At 34.5% G+C, this 15,419-nt stretch overlaps 1 protein-coding gene and 1 long non-coding RNA gene across 9 annotated transcripts in view; one reads left to right on the forward strand and one right to left on the reverse strand.

Moving 5' to 3' along the window:
- LOC144374442 (transport and Golgi organization protein 1 homolog) overlaps positions 1–14,557 on the forward strand; it is a 35,291-nt gene extending 20,734 nt beyond the window's left edge. For 2 of the 5 annotated variants that reach the window (XM_078037277.1, XM_078037276.1), the window contains exons 7-22: positions 844–915; positions 1,095–1,199; positions 1,843–1,965; positions 2,063–2,168; positions 3,191–3,246; positions 3,335–3,425; positions 3,597–3,735; positions 8,471–8,572; positions 9,421–9,481; positions 9,597–9,632; positions 9,710–9,777; positions 9,897–9,997; positions 10,179–10,316; positions 11,285–11,361; positions 12,966–13,128; positions 14,146–14,557. In XM_078037277.1, coding sequence (XP_077893403.1) covers positions 844–915; positions 1,095–1,199; positions 1,843–1,965; positions 2,063–2,168; positions 3,191–3,246; positions 3,335–3,425; positions 3,597–3,735; positions 8,471–8,572; positions 9,421–9,481; positions 9,597–9,632; positions 9,710–9,777; positions 9,897–9,997; positions 10,179–10,316; positions 11,285–11,361; positions 12,966–13,128; positions 14,146–14,429 — 1,722 coding nt within the window. In that variant the 3' untranslated portion in view covers positions 14,430–14,557. Of the gene's footprint in view, positions 1–843; positions 916–1,094; positions 1,200–1,842; positions 1,966–2,062; positions 2,169–3,190; positions 3,247–3,334; positions 3,426–3,596; positions 3,736–8,470; positions 8,573–9,420; positions 9,482–9,596; positions 9,633–9,709; positions 9,778–9,896; positions 9,998–10,178; positions 10,317–11,284; positions 11,362–11,486; positions 11,642–12,965; positions 13,129–14,145 lie in introns of those variants that run through there. The other 3 variants (XM_078037278.1, XM_078037279.1, XM_078037281.1) reach the window with 3 other exon arrangements.
- The window catches only part of LOC144374443 (uncharacterized), a 65,610-nt gene that overhangs the window by 45,358 nt on the left and 4,833 nt on the right, over positions 1–15,419 (reverse strand). The window lies entirely within an intron of this gene.

The raw sequence follows: 15,419 nt of genomic DNA on the forward strand, positions 1-15,419 counted from the left end.
ATTTTTATAAGTTTCTATAATTACATAAAAGTTGCAAAAGATAGTAGAGAGTGTGTTCTAAAATATCCTACCCCCAAGTAAGCTTGATCACCTAGCTGAGGTAGTATTTATCAGATTTCTCCACTGTAAAAATTCTTTCCAATCCTTTTCATATTGTATTCTTTGGAAGTTACCATGCACAGCCCACAGTTAAAGTATGAAGAGTTACAAGCTCAGGATGCAGCTCATGGTAGAGCACTTGCCTAGCATACATGAGGCCCAGGATTCAATCCCAGGCATTGCAAACAAAGATTGCAGAGTTATATCCACTTCCTTAAGGAGCGGGTATATTTATAAATTTTTTGGATTTCTTCTGTATGTGAGATTAGTCTATTCTTCCTTAAATTTTATCATTTTTTACTTCAGATAAGAAAATTTTAAAAATGATCTTGGGAAATTTTTTTCTCTATCACTAGAAAAAAATTACTAATTTGAACTGGTTTACTTGAAACAGTAATTAATTAGTTAATTTTCTATGCTTTAAAACATTTTATTTACTTATTGCATTATGATTTTCTATACTTTGACCTTTTTTTTCTGGTTATCTCATAAACAGTAAGGTTGTGGATGCCATGAAATATTTATGACTTCATTTTCCCTCATCTCTTTCAGTTCTTGATTTTTTGCTTAGTCCAAAGCTGGATCCCCTGCATTTACCTGAAATGTAATGGGATGGCTTGACAAAAATTTTGTTGTGTTTATCTTTTTAGTATATATATGTGTGTGTACACACACACACATATATATATCAGTATTTCTACTGAAATCCTAATGCATATTTTGTGTTCTGTTTTCACCTGGCAGATAATGGAAAATAAGAAAACTATAGAGAAGCTTAAAGATGTCATTTCAGTGAATACTTCTGAACTTTCAGAGGTAAAGCTGCCAACTCTTGCTAACGGATATTAATACTATATCTTAGTTTTGTTGCAGACCAAAAATTTGAGGTGTGCTAAAATGTGCAAAAAATGAGAACTGTATGATGTGTGGTTTGGGAAAGTATAACTTTGTTTTTTCTTTGGAATTAATTCACTAACTGTAGTGTTTTGCATTAGCTTCACATTGTCCTTAATGAAGCTAAGCTTCGTGAAGAGAAGGTGAAGTTGGAATGCTGTCAGCTTCAGAAAGAAAATACCATGCTTAAGAAGAAGAAAGAGCAGGTAAATAAAATTTGATGTCATACATAATGTAAACTAGAGAAGTGAATATCATTATCTTGTATCTTTTTTGGATCTGTTTCTGAGGTAAGGAATATTCATGTAGGACCTTTTCTAGATATGCAAAGTTTAAACAATGCTCCCCAAATTGAGTGCATATATATGGTCTCCATCTGTTTTGGATTTTTGGATTATTGCTTTTCTTATCAAATGTCAATCAGTTATTAACTTGCATAGCCTCAAAGAAACTTTTTAAACCAGAAAATTAAGTATTTTATGATCCTCTTTTGAGTAGTTACTGATTCACCGGCCAAGGGAAGATTACATGATAAGGAATCTAAATTTAGGAGACAGTCATATGTGCCCAGCCATTCCTGCTGGAGGTAAATTATTTGAATTGGCAGCAATTTTCTGGGGAATGCAATAAACAGGGTCAACTTCCTGATAGCTCTGATGTTCTTACTGCAGCTGTGAGAGTTGAGGCCACCCTGCCCTCTTCCTTAACCAAGGTCTCAACCTCCTCGATTGAGGGAGGCCACCGAGGAGTATGGCTCTGTATTTCTTTGTCTAAGTCTTGTAGTCCTGATGTATCCAGTGCAGAAACCCCTCCCTAACCCATAGGAATTCATTTGTTTTGACTTTTCAGTTGCAGCAGGAAGTGAAAGACTGGAGTACATCACACGCTGAGCTCAGTGAACAAATGAAATCATTTGAGAAGTCACAGAAAGATTTACAAGTAACGCTTAGTCTTAAAGATGATACTATTAATGTAAGTTTATACTCCAAATACATGTTTCATCTCATGAATTCTCCTGAAATCTTTGAATTAAAATTGAGAGTCTTCCAACCTTTTGCTTCTTTTCTAGGCTCTAACTAATTACATCACACAGTTGAATCGGTTACAATGTGAATCTGAATCTGAGGATCAAAGTCGAGATGAGTCAGATGAATTAGCCAATGGAGAGTTAGCAGGTAAGATCAGTCTCAGGGAGGTTGAATCCTTTTTTGCTTTCCTGTCTTTAATTAAGTATACAGATGCCACTTTTCAGCTGGCTGAATTTCTTCTTAAGCTTCAGGGTTGTAGACACATATCACTGGATCTATAGATATGTCTGTTGCATTGTCAGAGGTGGGTTGCTGGGGTATAATGTAGCAATAGGCATGTGAAGAACACTTGACTTTTTCTATCCCATTGAAAACTAGTAAGTACACTGCAGCTACAATAGTCACATCCTAAACCTCTAAGTATTGAACATTGTACAGTAAGAGAAATTTATTTCTTAACTTATGCAGATGATACTTGATTTTGATACTCATCATCTCTATGACTCTGTGGTTTTAAGTCCACAGTCAGTCTTAAGAGTCCGGAGGTAGTTGGAACCATAAACTAAGGCTGTGAGAACAGAGGCTAGAGACTATCAGAAAGCTAGAGAGGGAGTGTAACAGTGTTTACTGATGAGGAAAATATTTCCAGATGTTTTCTCCCAAGTTGGATATTGCTTACATAGCAAGTATTTCAAACCACACCTGGTAGTAGATTCAGGGAGAAAATAGAGGATTGAATCTTTCTAAACAAGACACTTACTTGCCCAGGTGAAGATAGATCTGAGAGAGAAGAAAAGCTTTTATCTTACAAGAATAACATAGATAACATTTTAGTTGTGCAAACTAGAAATTCACCTTTTTTTTTAAAAAAACAGACACAGTACTTTTATTTATTTTTATGCTGAGGATCAAACTCAGTGCCTCACACATGCTAGGTGAGCACTCTACCACTGAGCCACAACCCCAGTCTGAAATTCACCTCTTTCTTTTTTTTTTTTAAATCTAAGCTTGCAATTCTCTTAAAAGTCATTAGTCTAATCAGTTTAATTATTTAATTGATTTTTTTTTCTTCCGGTGTTTGAACACAATCATTTTTTAGTTTGGGGAAGTTAGGAGAATATAGAGTTAAAAGTAAGGAAAGGAAAAGCTAAAAGTCTTTTGTTTTTTAGGTGATCGGAACGAGAAGATCAAAGATCAAATTAAGCAGATGATGGATGTCTCTCGGGTATAGTTCTTTGTAAGAGTCCCATAGTGCCTGTGAATTCTTCCTGTGCCTCACTTTTAAGAATACCTCTCTTTTCTGCAATTTTTAGACACAAACTACAATATCAGTAGTTGAAGAGGATCTAAAACTTTTACAACTTAAGCAAAGCACCTTGATGTCCACAATATGTAATCTAGAAGGTGGGTTCTTCTTGAGAAGAAATTGCCATGTTGAAAAGACTTAAAATTTTATTGGAAAGATAAAGAATGGCTTCTTGCTTTCATGCTTCTTACTTTTCTTGGCACTACTCCCTCAAACAAGTTCTTAAGTCCTTGTACACATATAGAGATAAGCTGTTTTATCCTTTACAGACCAAATAAAGAAATTAGAAAGTGACTGCAATTCACTACGGTCTTCTAAAGCTGAACTGGAAGAGGAATGCAAAACTCTTAGGCAGAAAGTGGAGATTTTAAATGAACTCTACCAGCAAAATGAGATGGCACTCCAAAAGTAAGATTTTCATTGTTTGTTATTGTTATCACTGTGTGAACTAACAGATAATTTTATCTTTTCTTAAGATTATTTACAATTTTTTCTAGTTGTAATAAGTAGAGATTTGTCTTTTCTCCTTTGTGTTTTGTTTCCTATAAGTTGCATTTTTCTTTCCATCATCAGTCTTAAGAGTCCTGAGGTAGTTGGAACCATAAACTAAGGCTGTGAGGACATCGTAATCAATTGTCAAATTCATATGAAGGCAGGAAGTGGTAAACTGGTATTAACAGTCACTGATGTGGAAATACCTCTCAAAAGATCTAGGCCCTTTCTATGATCCCACTATTTATTTTAATTACCTTTCATTGTGATCAGTTATGTAATTCTAATGTTTTGAACTTTTATCTCTAACTCTGGACCTTTAAAAATACTGAGTGATTTGGAATGACATGTTTTAGTAGAATAAAAACTTCAAAAAGGAATAATATTTACTTATTGATGGTACAAGTTTTGGACTTGAATATCTCAGATGTTCACACTAAAAATTGAACTGTGGCAAGGACCTTAGGAGTTATGATTACAGAAGTACTTGTTTGTAGTATATATTTATATATTAATCTTCTCAGTGTGGAGCTAGTTATTTTTTGAAAGTTCATTTGAAGTTTTTAATCCACAAAAATACTTGAATTCTCTAAAAATAGGTTTTTTGTGTCAGATTTTGTTTGTTTGCACCTGATTTTACTCTTCGGCATATATATATATCTTGTTAAAGCAAAGACAGACCTTCTTATAGACCTAACTATTTTTAGGTATTTTGACTTCTGTTGCCTAATTAATGCATTAAATATTAAAACCTTTCCATTAACTTTTCTAAAATTCTGTGATCTCCAAGCGACCTTTTTAGAATCTCAAATTTTTGTTCAGGCCAGTTCTAAATGCCTGGCCTGTTTCAAAGAAACATTTCTCATTTTATCACTTTTTATTTGAGAACACTTGTTTTCTCTGTCCCTACTAGTAATATGAATGACCTAAATGGCAATTAATTTTCTTTGTAATGCAGTTAAATTATAGCACTATTTTTCTCAACTCCTCCAAAATTCATTCAGTCATCATCTGTGGTTTGTACTCTTTTTACTCATCCCCAGGTACTATGTTAGTTCATGCCTGTGTCATCTTTTCTGTTTCTAACCTAGGTCATCTGTCTTCATTCTCCATTATTTATATTTTTATATAATTTATTTCAAATTCTTAGTAATTTTCTCTATAGCTGCTTGAGTGGACTTTCTAAAATATGTCTGTCCATGTCAATATGTGCCTGTGGTTTATGAAGAATTTGCTTTCTATTTGATGACCTGTTCTTTTTTTCTTCCTTGTATCTTTTTAATAGTTTAAATATTTTTAATTATTTTCCTCATCCCCTGTATAAGCTTGATGTAATCATAAATTATAATGGAATTATAATTATATAATTGTAATTATATAATTATAATTTTATTCATCTTCTCATAATTTAAAGGCCATGGTATATATTCTGGATTTAATAAAAACCTGACATAGATTAATAGGTTTATTATTTTTTTTTATGGGCTTTAAGTAGCTCCCGAATCAGATAACTGTTGTGGCATTGTATGTTAGTACTTCATATACTGTGAACTCCATAAGACATTCATTCAATTTATACACATATTTAAAGTTTCTGTAGTTCTGCATTCTACACTGTTGGTTTCATATTTGAAATTATTTTCATTCTATTTGAACATTGTCATTTAATGATAGATTTGATTAGTGTATCAAAGTAGTACAAGGATAAACAGAATAGTATTTTATCCACTAAATATTGCTACCTTTATAATCTGTATTAGGTTGACATGAACTTCATGATTAGAGTTAAAACCAGTTTCCATTTTTAAAGGATCTCTCTTTTGGCTACTGAATTTTGACTGTTACTTAGTTTTAGCAATTTAAAAATATCCAATTAATTACCATCTGTTCTAAATTTTTTCTTTAAGGAGTCCATTATCATTGTTGTTTGGTCTTATCCCTCCCCTAGTTCCTGTAGTCATTTCTCTGGTTTTTTAACAGTTTTATTGGGAAGTGCCTAGGTGTAGTTTTCCCCACCCCACCCACTTTTTCCTCTTCCAGTTATGTTGTTTGGGACCATTAAATATTTCTTGAGTCTTTTTTTAAATGTTGATTTTACCTCATTCTCTCGATTATAATAATGCATATTAGAATTTGATTTCCCCTGCCTCCTACATTCTGGATTTACTTCTTCTGGATATTTTCTTCTGACCTGTCTTAAAAGCGCTAGGATTTATTTTACTTCCCAAATCTGCTGCTAAAATCATTCATTGAGTTTAGGATTTTAAAAAGTTCAGGGTTTAAAATATTATTTTAGTTGTAGATGGACATAATATTTTATTTTATTTTTTATAGAATTTTTTTAAGAGAGAGAGAAAGAGAGAATTTTAATATTTATTTTTTAGTTTTTAGCGGACACAACATCTTTGTTTGTATGTGGTCCTGAGGATTGAACCCGGGCTGCATACATGCCAGGCGAGCGCACTATTGCTTGAGCCACATCCCCAGCCCGACACAATATTTTATTTATTTTATGTGGTGTTGAGGACTGATCCCAGTGCCCCACACATGTGGGGCATGTGCTTCACCACTGAGCCACAACCCCAGTCCTATTTCAGTACTACAGCTTAAACCCAGGACCTTGAGCCATGTGCTCTACTATTGAGCTACCTCCCCAGACTCCTTGCTCTTTCTCATAAGGGACTAGTGTCTTACTGCTTTCCAAGCTATCTTTAATCTCATCATTCTGCCTCTGCCTCCTGAGTATCTTCGATTGTAGGTAGGTCACCACACTCAACTATTTCTTGGTTTTATAGTTTCTAATCCTTTGACAAAATTCATAATCTTTTTTTTTTCCTCTTTTGTGGTGCTGGGGTTTGAACTCAGAGCCTTGTGCATGCAAGGCAGCACTCTAACAACTAAACTATATTCCCAAACCTGAAATTCATAATCTTGACTTTACTTTTTTGAGTATATAAAGCACAGTGATTTTAAAACATGTGCGGATAACCCCATTAGGTGGTTTCCTTTTCTGTGGGATTTTTTTCTCACAGAATTTTGTCTTATGGAGTGCCTGATCAGTTTTGATTGGCTAACATTGTTGTGATAATTATAGATGAAATTTGAGGACTAAAATGAAGTTATCTTTTTATAGAAAAGTGTTGAGGTTACTTGAGTAAGATTGTCTGTCACTTTAAACTTAGTCAGCAATTAAGATAATTCAAAAATGACTTGTCTTTTCAATGTTTCAGTATTATTCCTTTTGGATTTTTTGCCTGTTCATCACTTAAGTGTGCAGTACTTTCTAATCTAAACTCAAAGGCTAGGGCTTTTATTAAGGGTCCCTTTATTTGTAGCCCCAAACACTTGTTTTTTCCCCTAAGCCCAGGAATTTGATGAAGGCTTAGTTCAGACTCATTATATCTTTGTGTTATCTTCAATATGTGAGTAAACCTAGGAGAAAAGTACCTTAAAGTGCCAGCCTTACTTGTAATTCTGAGATTCCTTTTTCTAATGGATCTTGGCCACATACATATATCTTCACTGCCTTTTTAGCTTGGATCCTTTCAAACACAATTTTATATTCTTATAAAGATGTTTTGATTGTTCTTAGTACTCTCAGACTAACTCTTTGATAATTGGAAACAAAATTCTCTCTGTCCTTCAAGATTCAGTTTTCTCCATATTCCTTCTTAAGCCAGTGGGGAAAATTATTATATTCCTTTAGGTGTCATTTGTACCTGAAACAGTGAGCTCTTTTATTCTTTAGCATCTTACAAGGTAACTAGTATATTATATCCACTCATAAAATACTTGCTGAAGAATTAAATGAGAAGCTATATAAGAATATATAATCCCCTTTTTCTATTTGGTATCAATAATCCTTTTTTACTATAGTTCTTCTGATTTATGGAAAATTAAGTTTCAATTTAATTATCTTTTGAATTAGAACTATGGCTAAAGTAATACAAGGATAGCAGAAAATAGTATTTTTTAAATCATTAAATGTGGCTACCTTTGTCTCAGTAGATGAACATCTTGAGTTTCATGATCAGAGTTAAAACTTGTCAGTAGATAATACTCTGATCGTGGGTCAGTTTGGCTTCTTTTCAGACATTATCAAAACTCAGATTTGTCTTTTTGCTTAATTGCAATTCTTTTGAAATAGATATCTAAAGTGTGAAAAATGTTCTGTCGTTAATTGCATAGCTAAAAAGACATATTCTAGAAGATTTTTTCTTTGACTGACTATATCTTTATTATGGTACCAGTCTTGGATTGAGAAAAGAGTTCCTCCATGACAAAGATATACTTAGTGTCCTACCCATGGCAGAAACAAGAAAAGAATTATCCCCTGCTTCATCCTAATATGTTTAATTATGTTAGGTTGATCAGTCCTGATCTTCCACATTGAAGTAAAGTAAAGTGAGTTTTTATTATCTTACACACAGGATACTTGCCCTTGGGGCACATGTTGTTTTCACATTTATTTTATTTACTGGTAAGTAGAGAATTAAGAGGAGAAGTTAGAAAATGTAAGTGATTTGCCAGAGTTTGATTTACGAAATTGCAGGTTTGAATTTCTATTTTATGTGCCTAAGCATTTTATAGAATTGTGGGAAGTGATATTTACAAAGAGAAACTTTTGATTTGATAACTGGCTTTATTTTAGGAAACTAAGCCACGAAGAATATGAGAGACTAGAAAAAGAGCAGCGGCTGTCAGCTGCAGATGAAACGGTGGTTTCCGCTGTACAGGAAGTTAAAAATTACAAGTGAGTTCAGTTTCTAAAGGAGGGTGTCAATGTCTAATGATCTAGTGTTAGCTTTCTTTTTTAATCTTTTTTTACATTATGTAGATAGAAGAAAATAGCATGGAAGTATAAATAACGAGAGGATATGAATACATTCAATTCACACAGGAGAAAAAATAAATTTCAACTTTACAAATGAAAAATGTTAACAAAAAATTTACTTACACCCAATGGGAAAGACCATAGGGAACTTGGTCAATGCAAACAATTCTGGGGGTTTTGATTGTTGTAGTAATTCTTTAAGAAATCAGTTTGCTGTGTGATGTATCAAGACCCACAAAAGTGTGGCATTTGATAGACCTTGGAAATCTTCTATGGATATAATTTGAAAAAAATAAAAAATGTTTTAAGGAGGAAGATATTTCTAGCAGAATTACTTGAGAACACACTGATGAACAGTTACAGAAATTATAATTTATCATTCAGAATCTTTAGCAATTAAATGATAAAGAAGTTATTAGTATTAGGTTTTTATTTTATTTATTTATTTATTTTTGGTGCTTTACTACTAAGCTACATCCTTAGACCTTTTTTTTCCCTTGAGACAGGGTCTCAGTTGCATAGGTTCCCACTTAATTGCTGAGACTGACCTCGAACTTGTGATCCTCCTGCCTCAGCTTCCCAATCATTGGGATTACTGGCATGTGGCATTGCACCTGGTCTGTAGTATTAGTTTTGATCACACTGGATTCATATAACTATAGAAATGTTTTTCTTATGTATGATAAAGTCTTTAAAAGTATAGCTGATGGAATAAAGGGAAAATGGTCAGAATGTTTCAAATGTTATTCAATTGTTGTAATTCTTAGGTGGAGAATTGAAGAACTGGAAGAAGAACTACAGAAAACCGAGCGCTCATTTAAAAACCAGGTAGTAATTAATACTGTCCTGTAGTTGCAGAATTCTTTGTATCTAATACAGACAATTATAGGCTATTATAATGAGTCCCTAAAAACATATTTTTTTAATGTGTTGTCTTTTTCAGATTGCTGTGCAGGAGAAGAAAGCTCATGATAATTGGGTAAGATTTTTTTCCCCCTTTTCTTCATTTTGTGCATAGCCTACAGCAACTGAATTTGAATATTTTCTCTTTAATAGCTCAAAGCTCGTTCTGCAGAAAGAGCTATAGCTGAAGAGAAAAGGGAAGCTGCTAATTTGAGACAGAAGTATGTGATTTTGGTATCTTACTATATGTTTTATAGTGTTTTAAGGTTATGCTAGATATTATCTATGAAGGAATAGATTGCTGTTTCATAATTCAGCCCATTCTTTCTCAATATTCAAGACTATTGGAAATGACCCAAAAGATGGCAATGCAGCAAGATGAACCCATGATTGTAAAACCTATGCCGGGAAGACCAAATTTACAAAATCCTCCTCTGAGAGGTAGGGGGCACTTTGTAAAAGGAGCTATTTTATTTCTTGGTGCAGAATGTATGTAAATTACTTTTTATTTCTGTGTGTAATGGTTATGAAATAATCTGAATGATTTGCTAAAGCAGGAGGTGAGGGTTGGTGTCAGGGAGAAGGCTACCTTAAAGTAGTAACACGGCATTGTTGTCTCTAGGTCCACTGAACCATAATGGCTCTTTTGGTCCATCCCCCGTGAGTGGTGGAGAATGTTCCCCTCCACTGACGGCAGAGCAAGCTGGAAGATCTCCTTCTGCTACTCTTAATCAAAAAGATATGCCCAGAAACGGATTTGGTGAGCATTCACATGTTGCTTTATAGTAAACTGCTTCAAGGTTTTGTTTTTTTTTCCCTTTTGAATATTCTAATAAAAACATAGAATTTGGGCCTGTACAATACATAGAAGATAATTTCTTACGTTATCTTTGTGAATGTTTTCTGTAAAATCTGTTCTAGAATAGAAAACATTTTTTTTTCCTGGAGGTCCCTGTATTGTTTTTTTCTTTTAAATTTTACACTGTGAAGTGTAAACCTTTATCTTTAAATTAAATCTCTATGGTGTTCCTTTCCAAAATATTATAAAAGTAGCCTTAAACTTTATGTAGCATACATATTTCCAACATGAAATACTGAGTCTTATTTCCAATTCTAAATAGGACTGTAGTCTTGGTAAGATTGGAAGTCAGGTTATACAGACTAAAGAAAAAACAGCCTACACATACTTCAAGTCTATAGCTTAAAGTTTAGGACCAGTACTTATTAATCTGCTGTTCTATCAACCCAAGGCAGTTCTTTATTTTACTTAAGTCTCTTCATAAATTGTGATTTATGTATTGGGCAACCCATTTTTATTAAAAAAATATTTTTAATTGTAGATGGACATGATATCTTTATTTATTTTTTAAATGTGTGCTGAGAATCAAACCCAGTGCCTCACACATGCTAGGCAAACACTCTACAACTGAGCTATGACCCCAACCCCTGGGCAACCCATTTTTAATGTTGCTTTCCAGTTATTGTTGAACCCTGACCTGTCCACCAGTGGTTTATTTCTTCTGAAAAATACATACAAGGGCTCTGATCTTTCTTTCCCAAGGGTCAATGGATGGACCTTTACCTCGTACTGGTCTTCTGAGGCATCTGGGAAACCCGTTGCCTCTGGTAAAGGACCAAGTAATTTCAAAGAATCTGTAATTGTGGATGGAGGATTTTTATTCTTTTCATGTTAGAATAAGTCTGAATCCATTCTTTGATCTCTAACAGACCCAGGATGTGGTCCAGCTCACATGAACAGCAGCTCCAGAAGTTCTTCTCCAGCTAAGGTGACGAATGAGGGCAAGGTAAGTTTTGTAGTTACTGTGAATCATGTGGTCATGCAGGAACATGTAGCTTTCCTACAGTACTTTCTCTTTGCTTTATCCTTCTTTGTGTTCTATTTGTAGTATCCCATTTGTTTTTTAAAAAGCAAACTGTTCCCCAAGAACCTGAGACCCCCTCAGTCTCCACCATTACTTCTTTGACTGAGCATCCAGTTGGAGTAAGTACTTAGAGGTTGAGAACTGAATTGGGTTTTATTCTGTGCATTTCTGGGAAGGATATTCAGAGCATGACACTGATCTTGTGTGCTTTAAACTGCATGCAATATTGAGCTTACTTTTCTCCTTAACTTGGGAATGTTGCTTAAGTGTGTACAACTATAATGAACTACAGAATGTAAAAAGTTATCACTCTAACTTTATATGGTGTTTTGTGTTGAATCTTCTAAGGCAAAGTAAATTCATTATAAATTATATAATTCATCATTTTTATTTTTGTTTGGAAGAATGTTATTTAAGAATTCCTCCATTTGTGCAAACCCTATTTTGAGTGATTTGAATTAGATTGGTATCAGATTTTCTGAAAGTGAAATACTGTTTCAGTGAAACAATGATAATCTGAAATGACCTCTTGAGCCAGTCCCAAGCAATGGTCTCATTTGTTCACATAAGTGTATTCTCTTGTAACTGTGTTGCTATTATATCTGGTAGGTCTTCTGCAGCTCTATAATAAAATAAATTTTTAATTGTTTAGTTTCAAACCCACTACTCATAGGAAATGATAAATCAATATCTCAAATGGTGTACAGTAAATGAAAGTAAATATTAAAGCCTTTTCTTCCTAATTTGTGTATATAGCACTGTGATGGAAAATACTTCTCAAGTTCCAGTGTATATATATTCTAGGAATATACATCTCTGGAGAAATCTAAGGGCAGCTTAGATAAGACCCCAAACCCCTTTGTAGTAGAAGATTTAAAAGAGAGCAAAGACCCATTGTTAGAGAGGAGTAGAGGTGGGAAAAGCATGGCTTGGAGGCAAACGTGGGATTGAGTTTCTTTAATATGCAGTGTGGCCTTCAACAAATTATGATATTCCATTTGCTTTTGTTCCCTCTTATTTAAAACAAGACAGTCTACTTAAAGATCTCAGAGGTTGAATAATATATGAAAGACTTACCGAAGATACTCTGAATAGTAGCTATTATTACATGGGTAGAGAATGGATTTTTCATTTTATTCTGTTCATTCTTAATATGGAAGTAATGAGCTATTGTGATGAAAGGGAAGTGATGGGGAGGGGGGAGTCCCTTTGAAATAGATTGTAGTGAATACAACATGACATACTGGTCAGAAATCACCTCTGTTAACAACCTCTGCCAGTCCTCTTGCCTTTCCCTTTCCTGTGCAGATATAATCAGTAACAAACTGGTCCCTCTTGTGGCATCCTTCCAACTTCTGTAAGCTGTCAGTGGGAATACACAGGAGGGGTGGGTAGAGTTTTGTTGCACTGATGGTGTTCTCTGGACAGGTGCCTGTTTTGGGTTTTAGCTTTTATCGGTGTTGGTACTTTGTCTTAATACATAGGAATTTTAAAACTTTTAACTTCTTTCAAATCTTAAATTGCAGGTTCATATGGCTATGAAAGGGCCCCTTCCTTTCTCAGGGGTACCCTTCATGGGCCCCCCCATGGGACCCCCAATGGGATGGCCTCCACCACCTCCCATTCGGTATGGACTGCCACTTCAGCTCGGTGGGCCTTTTGGGCCTCAGCCAATTCCTCCACCTTTTGGTATGATGATCTGAATAGTAGTGATTGACTTATAAATCACATTCATCTTCCACTTCTATTGCTTGCTAAAACAGTTGGTTGCTATCTCAGGTCTTAACAATGAAAGGATAAAGCTGAGTACATTTTAACTTTTCCTCCAGTTTTCTGGCACATATGGGACACTACATAATCTTATACTGAGATAGGCAATAGCTATCTCTCATAGACAAGGATAAGGGGCTATATACAGAAAAGCCAGAAATATTACTTCTGCAGATGTTTGTTGAAAATCTGTTGATATGCACTGCAATAGATGGAAAGGTGGATGAGATGCATGCCATAACTTAAAATTTTGTCACAGATATGAAAATCCTATAACATAAAGTTTGTAATCACCCATAATGGAAGCATAAGCAGTAGGTTATAGAATATAGAAAAGGAAAAGTCAAACCCTCCTTACCTTGAGAAAAGTCAGAGGGAAGTGTTAAAGAGGAGGATTTAACAGTGATCTAATAAATGTTGCTGATTTAATTAGGTGGCTGTGGAAGGCCTTTTCCTGGAGGGCCTGCACCTTGATTCTGATGGCATGTGTAAAGTCCATGCTGAAATACTTCATGAATTTTTAATGGATAGAGTAATAAATAGTGGGATTTCCTTTTATCAAAATTTCTTTGATGTAGTAAAGTTCTTATTTCATAATCTATCATCTTTTCATGGTAATATAGTACTTCCAAATATAAATGGAGCTCTTGTGAGATAGAAATAATTCTGCAATTATATAGTAGGAAAAGAAAAACGACAAGCCTGGAGCTAGGTAGAGCCATATTTAAATCCTTAATATGTTGCTTCATGGCTGGTTGGCCAAAGTCTATAACCTAAACTTGTTCCATTTCAGTTTGCCTCATCTGGCAAGTCAGGATGTTCACCAGTTGATGTTCTAGGCTTGAGAGAAATTAAAGACTATAATATCAACATACTTGAAATCACCCTAGTTCAGAAATTTCTGGGTATTTACATAACTTCCTTTTTATTTTCCAGGTCCTGGTATTCATCCACCAATAGGCTTCAGAGAATATGCACCAGGTGTTTCACCTGGAAAACGGGATTTGCCTTTTGACCCTCGTGATTTTTTTCCAGAACCTGCACCAGCACCATTTAGACCTTTAGGCTCATTTGGCCCAAGAGAGTACTTCATTTCTGGTGCCCCATTACCACCTCCAACTCATGGTCCCCAAGACTATGGGCCACCACCTGCTGCAAAAGACTTAATGCCTTCAGGCTTTAAAGATGAAGCTCCACCTACACCTGATTCTCAGGTGTGAGGGATGTTCACAGGCCTTAAAACAGGGCCTGTAAAATTAACCTCTGACACTTAGTCAGAAAATGGACTATGAACTATTCATCGAGTTAAAGGATTATTGGCTTCAAAATATAAAAGTTTATTTTAAAAGATTTATGTTTTTAGAATAAAGCTGCCTTGGCGCAGTATACATTTTGAGCCAAAATATTTTCCCCCTAAATATCCCCACTTAAGCTAGAGTATTCTTCCAATTTTAAAATGTGCAATAAGGAATATCTTTGTTTTAGTTAATGTAGCATATACAATTGCTAAATGATTTAGAATGTCATAATTATGGACATTTCTTGTGGAAATGCTTTAAGAACATGTATTTCCATTATCCTATTTTTAGTGTATTGCAGTTGATAACAGAGAAATGGTGTTTTATAAGCTTGATTTTTTTCTCTTTCAATATCTGGTTGCAGAGACTGTTACGCTAAAAATGTTTACTCAAAGATCATAAATTTCATTTTCCTTCTTGCTGAAGTTCTTTGTTGTAATAGTTCATAAAAAATTGTTTATTAATATTTCCCAAGTGTCTGTTGATTCATTGGATCGTCATGAGACTTTGTGCCATTGGGGAAGCATGTAAACTCACTCTCAGAACTGAAGATGGTGACTTGGCAGCATATTCCCTGTTGCTCACTGTTAAGGAGGCTGGACCTTGGTCAACTGTGGAATTCTATAGAGGATTTCTTTTACTTGTGAGAAGTCTTGTGGCTCTATTTTTGTAGCACATTCCTGTACTTTTTTCTAACCACTGTCTATGTGAGAATGGTTTTCTGAGAATGAGTTTACATTAGTAGCAAGAGTTGTTTGACCTGAAGTTCTACTGCTTTTGCCATTATTGCATTATAACAGTAAAATATAAGGTGGTATGTTGTGTCTATAAAATAAGGAAATTTCTTTTTAAAAATGTACACAACACACTCTTCTCTTTCCCATACCTTGCCACTGATTTTCAAGGAATATG

This window comes from Ictidomys tridecemlineatus, unplaced genomic scaffold, assembly GCF_052094955.1.
Source record: "Ictidomys tridecemlineatus isolate mIctTri1 unplaced genomic scaffold, mIctTri1.hap1 Scaffold_70, whole genome shotgun sequence".
NCBI lineage: Eukaryota > Metazoa > Chordata > Mammalia > Rodentia > Sciuridae > Ictidomys > Ictidomys tridecemlineatus.